The 15,413-nt window shown below is 42.6% G+C and overlaps 2 protein-coding genes across 3 annotated transcripts in view; one reads left to right on the plus strand and one right to left on the minus strand.

Annotated features, from left to right (window-relative positions):
* Positions 1-642: 642 nt before the first annotated feature.
* Positions 643-9,644, minus strand: mfsd13a (major facilitator superfamily domain containing 13A). Of its 2 annotated transcripts, none has more exons than XM_056429221.1 (9): positions 9,543-9,644; positions 7,061-7,337; positions 6,132-6,211; positions 4,699-5,148; positions 4,477-4,597; positions 3,959-4,055; positions 3,392-3,563; positions 2,279-2,472; positions 643-1,743 (listed from the first exon to the last, which is right to left on the minus strand). In XM_056429221.1, exons 2-9 carry the CDS (start codon positions 7,226-7,228, stop codon positions 1,493-1,495), a joined length of 1,533 nt encoding a protein of 510 aa, XP_056285196.1. In that variant the 5' UTR covers positions 7,229-7,337; positions 9,543-9,644; the 3' UTR covers positions 643-1,492. The 2 variants fall into 2 exon arrangements, with proteins under 2 accessions (XP_056285196.1, XP_056285197.1); XM_056429222.1 differs by having other exon boundaries at positions 9,505-9,585.
* Positions 9,645-10,999: 1,355 nt separating this feature from the next.
* The window catches only part of sema4gb (sema domain, immunoglobulin domain (Ig), transmembrane domain (TM) and short cytoplasmic domain, (semaphorin) 4Gb), a 34,446-nt gene continuing 30,032 nt past the window's right edge, over positions 11,000-15,413 (plus strand). The window contains exons 1-2 of the mRNA XM_056429220.1: positions 11,000-11,074; positions 14,991-15,250. Of these exons, the coding sequence (XP_056285195.1) occupies positions 15,106-15,250 (145 nt within the window). The 5' untranslated portion in view covers positions 11,000-11,074; positions 14,991-15,105. The remainder of the gene's footprint in view (positions 11,075-14,990; positions 15,251-15,413) is intronic.

Here is a 15,413-nt window from a genome sequence, read left to right on the forward strand (position 1 = left end):
TCCCAGGGGGTACATCACTCAAAAAAGGTTGAGAACCACTGCTCTAGCAGGTCAATCTGCCTGTGGTTCTGTGTGTAATTTCCCCAAAATGACAATTTATCTGACTGGAATATATACAAACATTTTCTCATCAGGGCTGAGGAGAGGGCTGTTCTGCAGTAAACATTTGTTGTTGTTGAGAAACACAAGTGGTTGTCTTCAAGACAAAGTATTTCGGTTATGAAATCAAGACACTGTACCACTTCCCCCATCTCTTAAAATAAAAAAAACACTTAAGGCGTACCCCGATTATCTTCATCATAACGATAACACTGACATGCAGTGAAGTTAACCTGCAAGCACATAGCAGGCCTATAAATATCCTACACACACATTTTGGTCTAATAGTCTCACAGAGCTAAGACTCCAAATGGTCGGTGCCTTAAAACACTAGATGTGAACAATAATTACAAGTTGCAGGATCAACAATTCCCGTGTAGACTTCCTTCCCCACAAGCGGTAGACAGACTTTGCTCGTGCAGATGCTTCAACAAAATCACATTACATTTTTTTGCTCAGTAAATAAACAATAATAATAATAATAATAATAATTTGAATAACGGTTGTCTATAAAAGCTCTGGATTGTGAGATCGTACAAATAGTTGTTTTTGATTTGGTTTATTGGTGGCAACGCCACGCATTCTTTGTATTATCTGAAAAATTACAAAAGTGATAAGATAATATGGTTACCAGCAGAATTCACCAATTCCATGTGTCATTATTACGGTACATAACATATGTCACAATCAGAATGTTAGAAGTACAACGGGCAAATGGCAGTTTTGTGCAAAAACATCATTAATACCGTACGGATCAGAAAACAGTTATTCACATCAAACTGGCAAGCCATCGTGTGGACACGTTAAAAAAAACCCGGTAAATAACAGGACATGGGTTCCATGCAGTTTCAATGGCACTCTGAGCGCATCAAAGCAAGTTAATGTTCTTCATCTCGTCAAAAACATTAGAAAATTCAGATCTGTCGCTCTGTGGTAAAGTTTTTCTTATCGTTTTTACATCTGGTGTACCTGTAACCTTTACATCTGGCTGATGTTAATGATAAATTACCCAGCTGCCAAGCGGTTTTTCTGGAGGCTTTGCTTAAACTATTTAAAAGAGGGCACCCTATCTTTGGTGAACACCGTGACAAGTTCTCACCTCGGTCTGACCACATCAAAAAGGATTGATTGGTTGAACTTTATCTTTTGGTCATCTGTTCAAATATAAATACAAGTCAATAATCTAATAAAAAAATAAGGCAGGTTTCACTTTTTTTCTTCTTTTAACCAAATACGTTGTTTTCTTCCCAGCGGGATTTGTCAGCCTTTTGTGCATCTTCCACCATCCACAAAGGCCACACGTTGTGTCGTGGTTCATACTCTTGCACACGAGGCTTAGATTGTAAAACCGACCAATAAAAAGTGTCTGTGTGCAGCTTCACGCCCGCTCCGCTCATATGGCCTTGACATCGATGAGGTGGCCATGCTGGGGCCCTTGCCTCAGGGTCTTGATCGCTTGCAGTTTTCGTCCGTGAAGGGTGAAGCGAGACCAGGCCGCCAGCTGGAGCAGGGCACAGGTGATAGGCACGAACACCACTATGTGGAAGCAGCCCAGGCGGAGAGGCGGAGTCCCCGAGCCAGAGGCCACGTCAGGCACAGAAACCAGAGAGTCCTTTACGGGTCCCCTCTCAAAAATATCATAACCTGGGGACAAGAAATAAGTAGTTACGTCAGAGTACGCCAAGTACAGATGAAGCAGCTCTCACACTGAACTCCTTTATCCGAATGGATGGTCCTCTCCCTGAAACACGATTAGAGTCTAGTGTTTGTATCAAAGAAGTCCTGATTGAAGAATCTGATTAGAATTCCTCAACTAAAGAGGGTCCTTAAAGTAAAACAAACTAAATAAGCAAAGAGTGGTGCAGGTACGAGTATGTGACTTTAAACTTCTGGATCCCTCGCCTCAAAGGGTTTTTGTTAGATGTCTGAAATAAACTATTCCACTTTTCCTTCGTGGAACATATTACTTTTTTTTTGGGGTGGGAAAATGTTTATTTGCTTTCTTGCTGAGAAAACCAAAGACGCTCTGATGTCTGTACTCTAAACATAAAGTTACAGCCAGTTGGCGGAGCTTATAATAAACTCATCATAAAGACGCATGAATGCAGAAACTCGCAGCCGCATATGAAACAAGGCCATCTGGCACGCTTCCCAATAGGGATCCGGGTTGTATCCGTACCTGTGTAAACACACAGCAGCCAGGTGCCGATGAGTGGGGCGAATGTCTGGCCCGGTTTGGTCAACAAGGCGACCATCCCGAAGAGGAGCGCCGAGGTGGCCTGCTGACGCCGATTGACCACATAGTCCTCGTCCACCAGATCGGAAATAACCAGCTTCAGCAGCTTGCACGTGCCCTCCGTAAACACACGGTTACTAGGAGGAAGAGAAGTCTCCGGTTACCGTCTCAGAGCATCGAGGGAGTATGCATTTTAAAAATATATTTTTTATCACGGGTAGATTGTTACGTTCTACTCGAGTGTATTCATCATTTGTTAAGTCTCTATTTGTTGAGCGCAGCCTCTAAGGAGGGGATGTTACATGCTTAGGTGTGCCTGTGTTCTCAGAACCACATGATATGGTGTGAAAATACAGTAACAACTGTATCGCCTGTGACTCGTGTGTTTTTACATTTTTTTTTAATCGGTTCAGCCTGGAAGTTTGAGAGAAGAATATAACAGTTATCAAACACCAGTTGACAATTACCATGACTAATGTCTGACTAACCACAGGGAATATAAAAAATTAATAATGGCATAAAATGAATATATGCCGAAGTGAAGTTGCTCAACGTCTTCTGTGATTATTTAATATATATATTGCTCTTTATTGACCTAATTGGTCATATTCTAACTAACAACGTCTAATGTTAGTCTGTCCTTTCTGAAACAATGGTCTCTTCTCTGTTGCTCTACTTTCTTTGCCAATTTATAACCTTAAAAGAGTCAACATCTCTATTGTTTCAAGATTTCCCCCTTATTCACATCAAGGGTCTATGGAGAGAACGTGTACATATTTAAAATTATTTGTGGCTCCTGTTAATTGGGTGAAAAAGAAGCACAAAATGGAGCAACATTGTTTTTAGCCTTGGGGACAAAAAGTAAACACAATATTCGGCTACAACATGCAACAAATGTTGAGTTAACGTTGTAAACAGGCTGAGACAGACAAAAAAAAGAAGAGTCCTTGACAGAAGCATCCGTGTTGCTGTGTGTTTAGCGCACAAAAAACAAGCAAACAAAAGTACAAGCTGTCATGCATCAGATCTGCTGGTGATGTGTGTGTGTGGCCATACCTAGCGATGAAGATGCACAGCAGATAAATGTGGTCAGCCCCTGCCAGCAGCATAACCACACTAAGTCCCAGTTTGAGCATAAATAGCCAGCGGATAACCTGGTAAACCCCGTAACGCTGGCACAGTGTCAGGAAATACAAGTTGTTCAGGTGGGGGGCAATGTATGAGACGCCTGCGTGGGAGCAGAAGCAGAACTGAATCAAACAAAAATGACTAAAATCAATAGAAAGCAGAGAACAGCAAATAATATAGTACTAGAAATATGAAATATGTCATATATCATTTACAATCTGTTCCTAACAATTCAGGAGACATATTTTAGAATAAACACAGCGCTGGTTTCCTGAGATCGTCTCAATCTGTACATGTAGGAAGGCGATTGGATCAATACACATATTCATCTCAATTTCGGCAACTTAAATGTGCTGGTAATATTACAATTTTTTAAAAAGCATGCACTAGCTTGCATGCCACCAGTTTCGGTAAACCTTGAATCTTTGTTTTTCCATTCCAACCCAGTTTAAAATATAAAAATGAAGTAATTAGAGTCATTGTTCTGTCTCTTACCGAGTAAGATTGAACCGGTGGAGGCAGTAATGTGGTCAGACAGGAGATGTTCCAGAAAGAGAGGGAAGAAGTTGCTGTTGAAATGGCAGTGAAACACCTGCAGGGGGAGCGGAGATAACAATGGAGTTTTGTGACGGACTCCATTTAAGATCCACAAAACATTTTTTTCCCCTCCAATGAGAAGTGAACACGTCCAAAACTTAAGAAATATGACGGATCGCTCGAGAGAATTTTCTAAAAGAGCGATGGCGTCTTCCCACTTTATCTCTATAGGGGCGGCTATGGGTCAGTGGGTAGCAGGTCTGTCTTTCAATCAGGGGGTTGGAGGTTCAATCCCCTAGTCGATGTGTCCTTGAGCAAGACACTTAACCCTGAGTTGCTCCCTGTAGCTGCGTCTACGGTGTGTGAATGTAACAGGGTTGTAAGTCGCTTTGGATAAAAGCGTCAGCTAAATGACATGTAATGTAATGTAATCTCTGCTGGCATTCATAGCACAGCCAGCGTGATTAATATCGTACCTGAACAAGGTTCATCGTCACAAACCACATGAAGTTCCTGTGTTTGGAGAGCTGCTTGAGGTACTGTCCAATGGTGACGGGGTTCTCCGTGTGGGCAAGTGGAGCATGGCCGACACTCAGCCTGCGACAGAGCAAAAGGAAACGAGACGAGTGAGATGGAGAGGGGAAGAAACACGACCACCCTCAGCGAGACAATCCAGCTCTTTAGAAGGAAACCCTTACTCTTTGAGTGCCAGTGCCTCATCCCGTCTCACGCGGACTTCCTTTTGGAAACGGCGCCGAAGCAACCGCGACACGAAGAGAAAGCCCACGATGGAAAAAGCCGCCAGGCTCACGCAGAAGACCCGGAAGGAGGACAGATCCTCCTTGTCCCAGAAGTAGTAGGACAGGAACACGGAGAGGGAGCCCAGAGCGCTGAACACGGAGCAGTGGAAGTTGAGGCGCGTGCGATCCGTGGCGGACACGGCGAGGTCCGCCAGCAGGGCGCTGTGGTGGAGGTCCACCATCGTGAGGAAACCGTCGTACAGACACAGGCACAGCAGGAACTGCAGGCCCGGTCGGGCCCACGCCACCCAGAAGGCCAGGAAGGACAGAGCGAAGAGCGGGCCATTGGTGGAGAGGGCCTGCAGGCGCTTCAGCACCACCTCTGGAGTTGTGATCTGAGAGCCTGACCTTGGTGGGGGGAAAACAAACAAACAAAAAACAGTGAGATACAAATACAAATTTTGTGTCGATAACTAAGACATTTCTCTGGTGCAACGAGACAAAGCCAACCACCCTATTAAAATACTCTCTCTCTATTTGAGCGTTGGTCTGGCTGAGGACATACTGGGTGTCACTTTAATATGGCAGGTGTTCTACTATGTAAATACAGAGTCGGCAAACACCACCAACACATTTAAAAAATCAAAATAAATACAAGGGTGAATAGTTCAAGTCCCTCGCTGTCCAATCAGGTTAGGCGTTGCAGATCTTACACACTTATCAAAGAATAATGTGATCAACTTTGTTCTGTAGACTCAGCGCAGACTCACAGAGGGCTTTATCAAAATGAAACGCAAACACAGATGGCGGCTTTATGTTTGCCGGTTGTGGCTCTGGCGAGGCGTTTAGCCGGCCCGTGAGCATTACTGCAGCTCATAAAAGAGTCTACGCTCAGCGTGTGCATGGGAATAGGAATGTCGCGGCTTCGGGGCCGATGCGTGTGGGAACCAAAGCAGGAGAAAAATGATGGTTGGCTGGAAATCCGGGAAAGAATGGAGGGAAGGAGGATGCCGATGGTGTGGACCGATGCTGTGCTGAACTCTGTTATTGCGACGTTATTAAAAATAAATAAATAAATAGCATGTGTGACTAAAAAGAAAAATGGCCTCCTAACTAACTTCTAATACCCAGAGATAGGCTAAAGCAGGTTACCTTCTCACTGTAATAAAAAATGTGTTATCTCCAGCTTGACAAAATAACATGTTTCTTCGCGTTGGCTAATGATGGCTTCTTATTCACGTTGACCTCTTGTCTGTTTGAGCCACGTTCACCTTCAACGGGTCTCGTTTAGGAAACAGCTGGAGGCAGTTGATTTCATGCGATGTCTGATATGAAATATTATTTGGCCGCAGTGAAAAAGGAGGAAGACGGCTGAGGACGGAGACGCTTACTGAGGAGCGCTGAGGAAGGAGCGATCACTCAGCCAGCCGAAGAGAGGATCGTTCACACTGTTCCATATGAGGAACACCGCCTGCGGAGCAGCAGAGAGGGGACAGGACAATGATCAGAGAACATCTACAACGAGAGGAGGAGTGTTTATTAAGAAGCTCGAACAAGAACACACGTTCAACTGTGGGTTTAAATAACTGGCAACTTATTTTCTGTTTTATTTTTAACCCTTGTGTTGCCTTGGGTCAATTTGACCCGATTCAATGTTTCACCCTCCTGTTACCTTTATATTTACTAACATATTTTACCCTTGAGGTCAATATGACCCCAGCTATTAAAATCTCCAGAAAATTATTAGAATTAATATTGTTTTCCAAGTTTAAGTGTGAGGTACTTTATGTTTGTTTGTTGACTCTCGAAAGAACACCGACATTAAACATTGAATCGGGTCAAATTGACCCGAAGGCAACACAAGGGTTAATAGAGCTGGACAATAGAACCGTGACTCATTGTTTTATTGTCAGATTGTGTTTTCTAAGAAATTATTTGGGAAACATTAGTGAATGCCAAGCGATTAAAAGGTGAGACACTTCAATTATCAAGACTCAGCCACTTGTGTGCGTGTCTCATCAACAAAATACAAAAAGACATCATGACTCATAGTTTTCCATCCCATTAAATATGTTGCATAAAAGAGCTAGAAGACGATCCTCTGGTTACCGGGAAGCTTATTGTTTTTCCTGTCGTGCCCAGCCTATTTAAATGCCCAGCATGCCCAACTGGTTTTAAAGGCAGAACACTGGGGCAGGTCATTGTCGTAACCCACCACACTGGTTAACAGGACTCCCATCCAGGCTTAAAAAATACCACCGCTACACGGCAAAATTAAAAATCACAAAAAAAACTTGGATGCAAAGGTCTCGTCGCTCACCTCGCCCACCCAGAAGGAAACTTTATCGATCTTGTAGATGGACACGAACGTCTCCACATAGTAGAGGAGGAACACGTTGTGGAGGATGGAGATGAACAGGGCCAAAGAGCCGTAGAGCACTGCGGTGGAGACGACGCTTTGCCAGCAGCCCCAGGCTCTCTTGCCCATTCTTCTCTCTCTCTCTCTCTCTCTCAATCGCGCTGCGCCGTCTTTCCTCGGCACCAAGCGGCAGTCATCTCACGGCCCGGCCGACCCCGGGTCACCACCTCATCGTAGCCTGCGAGAACACAGCGAAGGTGGATTAATCAAGAGTTATTGTCAGTTCACCCCGAAGCAAAAGTAGAGACACACTGCATAAAATATTTCGGAGCAGTTTTTGGCGTTACAGCAGCGTACGTGATACCAACGCGTCTCCGTCTCTGCAGATATTTGAGCTGTTTTCCCCAGCAGTGGTTTGGTAAGTAGTCATTAAAGTCAGTTGGGCTGCTCCCGTCTCCTCGGGGCCACGCCCAGCTGTGGTGTGTGTACAACTATACTCTGACCACTCCCCTGACACTTGGCCTCACAGAAGAGCTGGTCTTCTTCACAGGGACACGACAAAAAGGAAAGTCAAAAGATCCTCAGTCGGTCATTCTTCTCAGGAAAAAGGGCTTTCGTTTTCCTGCTCTGCAATCTATTCACACCTGAGTCCCACAAGCTGAGACTTGCCCTGATCTACAAAACATCCTCTCACATCTTTGAAGGGGGGGGGACGACAACACAGAATAGCTCACAATAACTGTGTCTCAAGGCGATGCAACTCTCTCCGTGGGAGTCAATCACAATGGAAAATCTCAGATAGCCAACGTGGCCAAATCTACCCCCTCCTTTGTAGTGCAATAAAAAGCTTTACAAGCCTGTTCCCATCAGATCCGAGCAGTGAGGCGGGACGACTCTTAGCTGGCTGCTCCGTGTCACTACTTGGTTACAGGCAAAAGAGCGGAACGTGGATCTTCAAATATCCAATTCATGTCCTCTCGGTGACAGTTGATTCACGAGCTGTTTTACACCTCCGGAGAGCTTTCTTGGCAATGACTGAAGAAAATCGGTCCTATTCACTCGGATAGTCGACAGATATGATGACACCTGATCTGAAGACGGACCAGCAGAATACGACAAAAGGGGGAATCCATCATCCCAGTAGTTCTACACATTAGAAATGTGGTCAATAATGTAGAAGATTGAGGCAACAATCCCACTCAAAATGGTCTAAACTGCTAATATGCAAGCATTTGGGGAATCCCCCCCCCCCCTCAAAAAAGCTTGGATGTTAATCTAGCATTAAAATAAAAATAAAAATGAAAAACCCTTCACAACAACTTTGACTCAGAGTGCAGCTTTAAACACCACACACACATATGGAACATGTGGCATTGCCACACACCCTCCCTGTGTGTGTGCGCCAAACAATTACACAATAAAAATGAAGTATTCACACAAGACTTCAATCTTCCTATCTTCCTCATCCAGCTTCTAAAGCCTGTGATTGTTATACTATGTGGCGAAGAAAACATTGAGGACACAACGACCCCTTTCACAGAAAGAAAGAAGGAAATAAAGAACAAAAGCATTTGACAACCAATCCGGCTCAATTATTAGTCTTTTTTGTTGTTTTCATGGATTGCATATTGAAAGTATTAGTTAGGATTTCGTAGCTATAAAGCAGAGAAAGGAGGAAAATCGGCTGCATCTGCTTATTTAAATCTATGGAAATACTGTGATTATCTTCTACTCTATGGGCTTATTTTGTCTCTAAAATGCAGACAAAGTGATGTATTGATCCATTCTTGTATTCTGTGAATGCACATTTTTAATTAAAAGTGTTTCTGTTAAGACTGAACGTATTAGTCTGGATTTAGTAGCTTCAAAGCATAATCAGATTTATTTATTAGCCAAATACGTATTCAAGAAATTTGACGTTGTGAAAGATACATAACAATGAACACTGACATAAAATAAAACAATAATCGAGACATAATTTAAAGATAATTAAATAAAGCAGAAAAGGGAGGCAAATCTGCTTTACCTGCTTATTAAAATATATGGAAACACTCAGATATGATCTGATTATCGTCTAGTCTGTCTCTAAAATACATCCACGTCACACATAAGTGGTGTATTGATCCATTCGTGTATCTACATATATAATATTTGTTTTCCTAAATAAGACTGAATTTCCCCCTAAACACTAATACGCATTGCAAAAACAAACGAATGATGTCAACCAGCAATCGTAAATAAACGATTTAAAAACAAGATTGACGTTACATTATTGACTGGCGAGTTATCTGGTTTAGTCTCCAGCTAGCTAGCTAATAAATACACTTGGACGAACGCCACAGTCACTTTCTGGACCATTAAAGCTTCAAACTAACACCTCACGTGTTGTGCAGTCGGCTGCCTACCTGGAGATACAGCCTTGAAAGATGTAAATGTCACGTACCGTGAAAAAGATGTCGATCAAACCGGTTAAAACAGTGGTTAATGTCTCGGTGGTGACGCGCTGACTCGTCAGCTCATTCGCCGGAAAAAGACCGGTGTCGCGGTTTAACACGCGACCGTGTTAACTGGCGACGTTCAGACAAAAACGCGCCTGTTGTATTGGTACGACGGCTGTAGAACATAAGAAGAAAACACGTGAAGCCGCTTTTTGTGACTGCCGCGTTGTTTGATTTGTATTTGATATATATGACGTATATGAGAGGGTTTTACCTTATATTGAAGAATTAAACAATGGCGGCATTCACGAGGGCAGCTACGTGTTCTCAACCGTCGCTAGTTAACAGGGTCGCGTATTCCACCGTAACACCGGCAAGGAGGACGGACAGACCCGACTTTATGACACTAACAGCCGGTTACACACAGCCGTGACGACTCCGTACTGGGTTTCCTTTTTTAGGTGATCAGGTTTCATGAAGATTCAGCGCCACCTAGTGGCCAGTGTTACCAAATCCACTTCACTCAGCCTGTCCAGTGTGTTTGTGGAGCAGGTCAAACAGGAAGAGCTGCACGACCTGCAGGAAAGGGGGAAGTAACTAAGTACATTTTCATGCATCAGGCAGGCTGCTACACACAAGTAAAAATGTTTTTTGTATTTATATGTTCTGCTACTTTAAAATGAGATTATATAGAGGACCATTTATTGTACAATGGTAGAAATACAGAGGAGAAAAGATATTTAAATGTGGCACATTTTTAATGCATGTCTTCTACTTGTATCGAGTGTTTAGATATATAAAATCTTGGTTATAACATAAAAAATTAAGAAGAAAAAAATACTGTATAATGTATATATATTTTTTGAATATTAAAATCCGAACATAATATATATTAGAAATATATATATATATATATATATATATATATGTATGTATATAGGGAAATAAATGAAGCTCTATTTGTGATAAGAATTGAAGAGAAATCAGGAAAAAGACCCAGACCGTTTACAAAATACATATTCCTCTCTCTTCTCCAGCAGGGGTCAGTCACGAGGCGCAGCTCACACGGATACACGACATACTGTGTTTACAGGCAGAAGGACACATAACTAAACCCAAATGACAAGAAAGGGTTTTCAGGTAATCAAAAAAAAAAAAAAAGAAGCATTAAAAAATGGTGCAGTTATATTTATATTCAAATTCCATAGCTGTCTATACTCAACACTGGAATGGCATGTCATTACTATACTTTAATATATGTATTTCACTCATTACTCATTAAGCTATTTTTAAAATCTATTTAACCTTTATTAAAGCCTCACTTGAGCTTCCAGGTAAAACAAAGGCAGCAATAACTTACCCTGAAAGAGAGAGAGAGAGAGAGAGAGAGAGAGAGAGAGAGAGAGAGAGAGAGAGAGAGAGAGAGAGAGAGAGAGGGGGGGGGGTCGGTTGTGCGTGAGCAGCATTCTGCAGAGCAGCTCGGTGCGGAGAGGACGGCTCGGAGGATATTTGTGGACTCCGGGAAACCGAAAAGCAGGTGAGTCTGGGTTTGTGCTTTTTTTTCATTGCTTTTTTGGGGGGTCTCTTTCTTTGAATGTGTTTCTTCCACTTTTCCTTCCCGCACGTGCATCTACACTCAGGTGAAGGTGGTTGAGTGATGTGCAGAGTGCTGTCGTGCCTTCTCAGTGCTGCAGTCCGGGTCGGACAGGTGCGCATGGGACGATGTTTTACGCGTTCGTTAGCGCGCGCGGGCTCCTGACATGCGGTATAAGCGTGTAATAGCGTACTTATTACTGGCCGTATGTTTGCCTGCATTAAATAAAGTGATGGCGAATAACCGCTCGGTTATGTGCGCGAGTGTTTTTGTATATCACATTAGGAGGGACGGTCCTGGAGCTTCTCACGAGCGGACTGCATTGTTCTCGAAGTCAAAGCGTATGATAGAATATCCCATGGGGAATGTGTATGATCTGTTTGACTCTTGGTGGAAGTAGAGGTGACTGTAAGAAGGAGGAAGGTCGGTCTCTTAGAGTTCGAGTGGTATCTTCACTGGTTTTATGTTAAAGTTAATTAAACTTAACCATTAAAACAAGTTGGCAAAGCCTGCTACTCTCGACTGGACATGCATGAGATATAGAGCTGAATTACATTAGTTTAGTTACTTTCTAATAATTTCCCCTACATTAAAGGTTACGTTACAAGTGTCTTATTGTTAAAAAAGAATGCTTAATAGTATTAAATGTAGGCCATTAATAATCTCCTTTACAAAGATCCTGATCCTCGAGGAAAATACACATTTATATATTGTAGGACAGTGCTCCTTAGTATATATATATTTATATCTAATAATAATAATAATATCAAATATCGTGGTGGAGAAGTGTGAAGTCACATAAAACGGTAATCCTTATGTAAACAACAACTATGTAAATATTATATTGCATCAGTAAATGTAATCTGTTGCTTCCACCACTCATTAATAAAGTTATTAAAAATGGATTCAAACATTTCTCACTTTTACAATCATCAGCCAAAGTAAGTAAGTTATCGTTAATAGGTCCTTCATAAAGGTTTTTTTAGTGATTCATCAAGTTTACAGTTAAATATTCATACGTTGTTCATAAACCCAGTATGGGTCAGATGCCCTGGAGCACATTTTGCAGAAGATCAGAGGTCAAACGGATGATTATCCATCATATTGTGTGGAAAAATAGACAATAGAGAAAGAAAGAAAACCCTATTTGAATGTTTAAATTATCTGTATTTAAGTTCCTTTAAGTTCAGAGAAGTCATGCCATGTTCTTACTTTTGTGGATATTGGCATTACATATAGCAATTCTTCCAATTCTATATGTTTTCAATGTAGGAAGAGGCAGATCATTTGAGACACAATAACAATTTCATGCTTCTTTGAGAAGATTTGCCACGTCACAGTAAATGTAGCCCACAGGGTGAACCCACTCCTTCTTTCTTGGTGTGAGTAATCTCATTTATGGCTCTCTCAATGGTTTGGGATACAGATGGGAAGAAAGAACACGTATGAATGGCATATTTAAGTGTAGATTATATTAATAAAGGACATTCATTCCGCCTTTGTCGGTTGATAGCTTTATAACAAAGTAATCACAAGTGTGGCAGCGTGTTTGGCATTTTAAAGTGCGATCAGTTGAAAGGAAATACAGGAATAGCTCACCTATTTTATCGATCTTTCTGCAGAAATGTCACTGGGTGTTTTGCAAATCATGCTCTTATTGGAAAACCTCTTTATTGCACTCTGCACTCCTCTTCTGTTGGCAAGTTATGACTTCATTTCAGGATGTTTGATGAGCTCCAAAGGCGGAGGCTGTCTCCTGAAATGAGTTTACACTGTCCCAGCTGATCTGTTGCCGATCAATAAACAGGAAGGTGTTTCGGTCACTTCCTGCTGGTTTCGGCGTCTGCGGTCATGCATGACACAGATGTGTTTACCTTTCCGAGCTGTCGTCGGTGGGGCAACGCCTTGCTGTCAACGCCACGGAGAACACGGAACAAATGCAGATGTGTTGAAACGCCGCTGCGTGAGGGCTCCACAAAGGCAGCAGCTGACAGAACAGCACCAAAGGGCCCTCTCCTCTGGTTCCTCTACTCTCCTCGATTTAGACACCGCTTTTGGCCGTAGGGGATTTTGAGGGACATGGACAAAGTTTGAAATAAGGAAAATAAATACATAAATCTGTTGGGGTTGAGAATCAGAAACAAACGAGCATCCTGGACCTCTGCAGCCATGCTGCTCATCCCTGCTTGAGGCTCCACTTGCAGCTACAAGTATGTCACAGTGGGTCAGTGGTCAGCAGGTCCGTCTTTCAGTCAGGGGGTTGGCGGTTCAATCTCCGCCCTAGTCGATGTGTCCTTGAGCAAGACACTTAACCCTGAATTGCTCCCTGTAGCTGTGTCTATGGTGTATGAATGTAACATGGTTACAAGTTGCTTTGGATAAAAGAAAAGAAAAAAAGCATGAAACAAATCAACAGTCCAGTAAGTGGTCCTTTCTTTCAGCTCCATCTCACAGTCTTCATGTGAATATTATATATGATAAATATAAACTAAATTAGTGCAGTTAAGGGGAGGCCGCACCCCCTCGTTTAACTAGTTTAGTTTTCCTAAATGTGAAAATGAAGGATACTAAGTTTTACAGTGAGACATTTGGATAACTATTTGTTATCACTCTTTGTATTACTTTATACACACACAAAAATTGTCAACAACCGTAATAATATTAAAGCCTTGTAAAAAATGTACTTTGCCATAAAACTTACAGTAGCACAATTCTTTTTTGGATTTGAAATTGTCAGATATTTAATGTTTAAATATGCAAATGAGTCATGATATAATGCTTACTTTTGGGCAATTTGGGGGAGATCTACAGACACGAATAGACAAAGTAGTAAAATAAACACCAAAATGTGTCTTGTGGATCTTTTCTTTGCACTCGTTTCAAACTAAATCTCAGAAGTTGCCAGTGAAAGTGTCAAGACAAGGAACCAGAATGCGACTTCCTTTTGTCACGACTTTTACTCGATTTCGTGAGAAGATGAAGAATCAGCCTTGAAAAATGGATTGATGTTACATTTGGGGGCGAGCCATCTTTAAGGAATAGTTCTGACTGGACAAAAAGGGGAGTGCTCCTCCTCAGCATCGGTGTTCTTTTCTCTGTGATAACCAGCAGCAGCCGTGGAGATCAACCTGGGAATTCTCCAGTGTCACAACGCGGAGGAGAGGGATTCACAGTGTTGACCCTTTGATCAGAGACAGAGCCGGAGGGCGGGGCAGCCAGGCGGAGATGGAGCCGATGGCACCGGGGGGCCTAATCTCTAGATTATCCGTCATGCTGCTCAAATGTGCTCGCAGCCAATTAAGAGATGGAGTCGTGTGTCGCAATGTCGCATCACGGGGAGAAGCAATTTAACGCACACACATTTTAAAAATGGTCTTGAATGTAACAGCACGGTATTTTACTCATTCACTTTGAATAATTGGTTGTAATCAGAGAGCGATGGCGCATATCAGCAGCTCATTAGCTGCTCACGCTGTCAAGAAAGGGACGGAAGTTCATGCAGCTCTTCAGCGAAGTTCAATGTTATTTGGTGTAAATAACTTTTAGACCGTAACAATCTGCAATATGTCTCAATAGAAGCAAAGTGAATCTTTAAAAAAAAGATGATGTTGCGTTATTCTTAACCTTAAATCACAGGAGCCATTTTTGACGTGTTGGGTCATTTGATACTTCACTACTTTGATTGAGAGACTCTTAATGGCACTACTCGAATACTTTTTCCACCACTGACACGTTTAAATATCAGTGCAGTATATATCCAGAAGAGAGTGTTTTTTCTGCTTATTCCCATTTTGTTTGTAATTGATCTCTGCTGGATCACTTCTCTTTCAGTTACACACGTTGTTTTTCTCTTTCTCAGCTGGAGGATAATCTAAGATTCTGCATCTGCTTGCTGCCTTGAAGACGAACGTTTGTCAGATTTTGCGTGTGCGACACATTGAGGCTGTGCTTGGAACCGGGTCTGTGTGCTAAACATGGGAGACCAGAGATCCGGCCAGCGACTCCTCCCCCTGCTGCTGCTCCTCACGCTCCTCGCCAGGCTGTCGCAGCTGTGGGCCTTCCCCTTCAGCCCGTCCCTGGACCTGGACGTCACTCCCAGGACTACTGTCTTCTCCGAAGGTGAGGGGAAAGTTCGGTTTGCGAACCGAGAGGCACCGTGTGCTCGGAAGTCACCGTTTACCAACACGGTCAGCTGCTGCAACTGCACAGACATAATGTAATTACCTCCGATGTCCAACATTAATCAACATCTATAAATCCGATTAGAAATAGAACAAATGAG

Source organism: Pseudoliparis swirei, chromosome 13 (genome assembly GCF_029220125.1).
Source record: "Pseudoliparis swirei isolate HS2019 ecotype Mariana Trench chromosome 13, NWPU_hadal_v1, whole genome shotgun sequence".
NCBI lineage: Eukaryota > Metazoa > Chordata > Actinopteri > Perciformes > Liparidae > Pseudoliparis > Pseudoliparis swirei.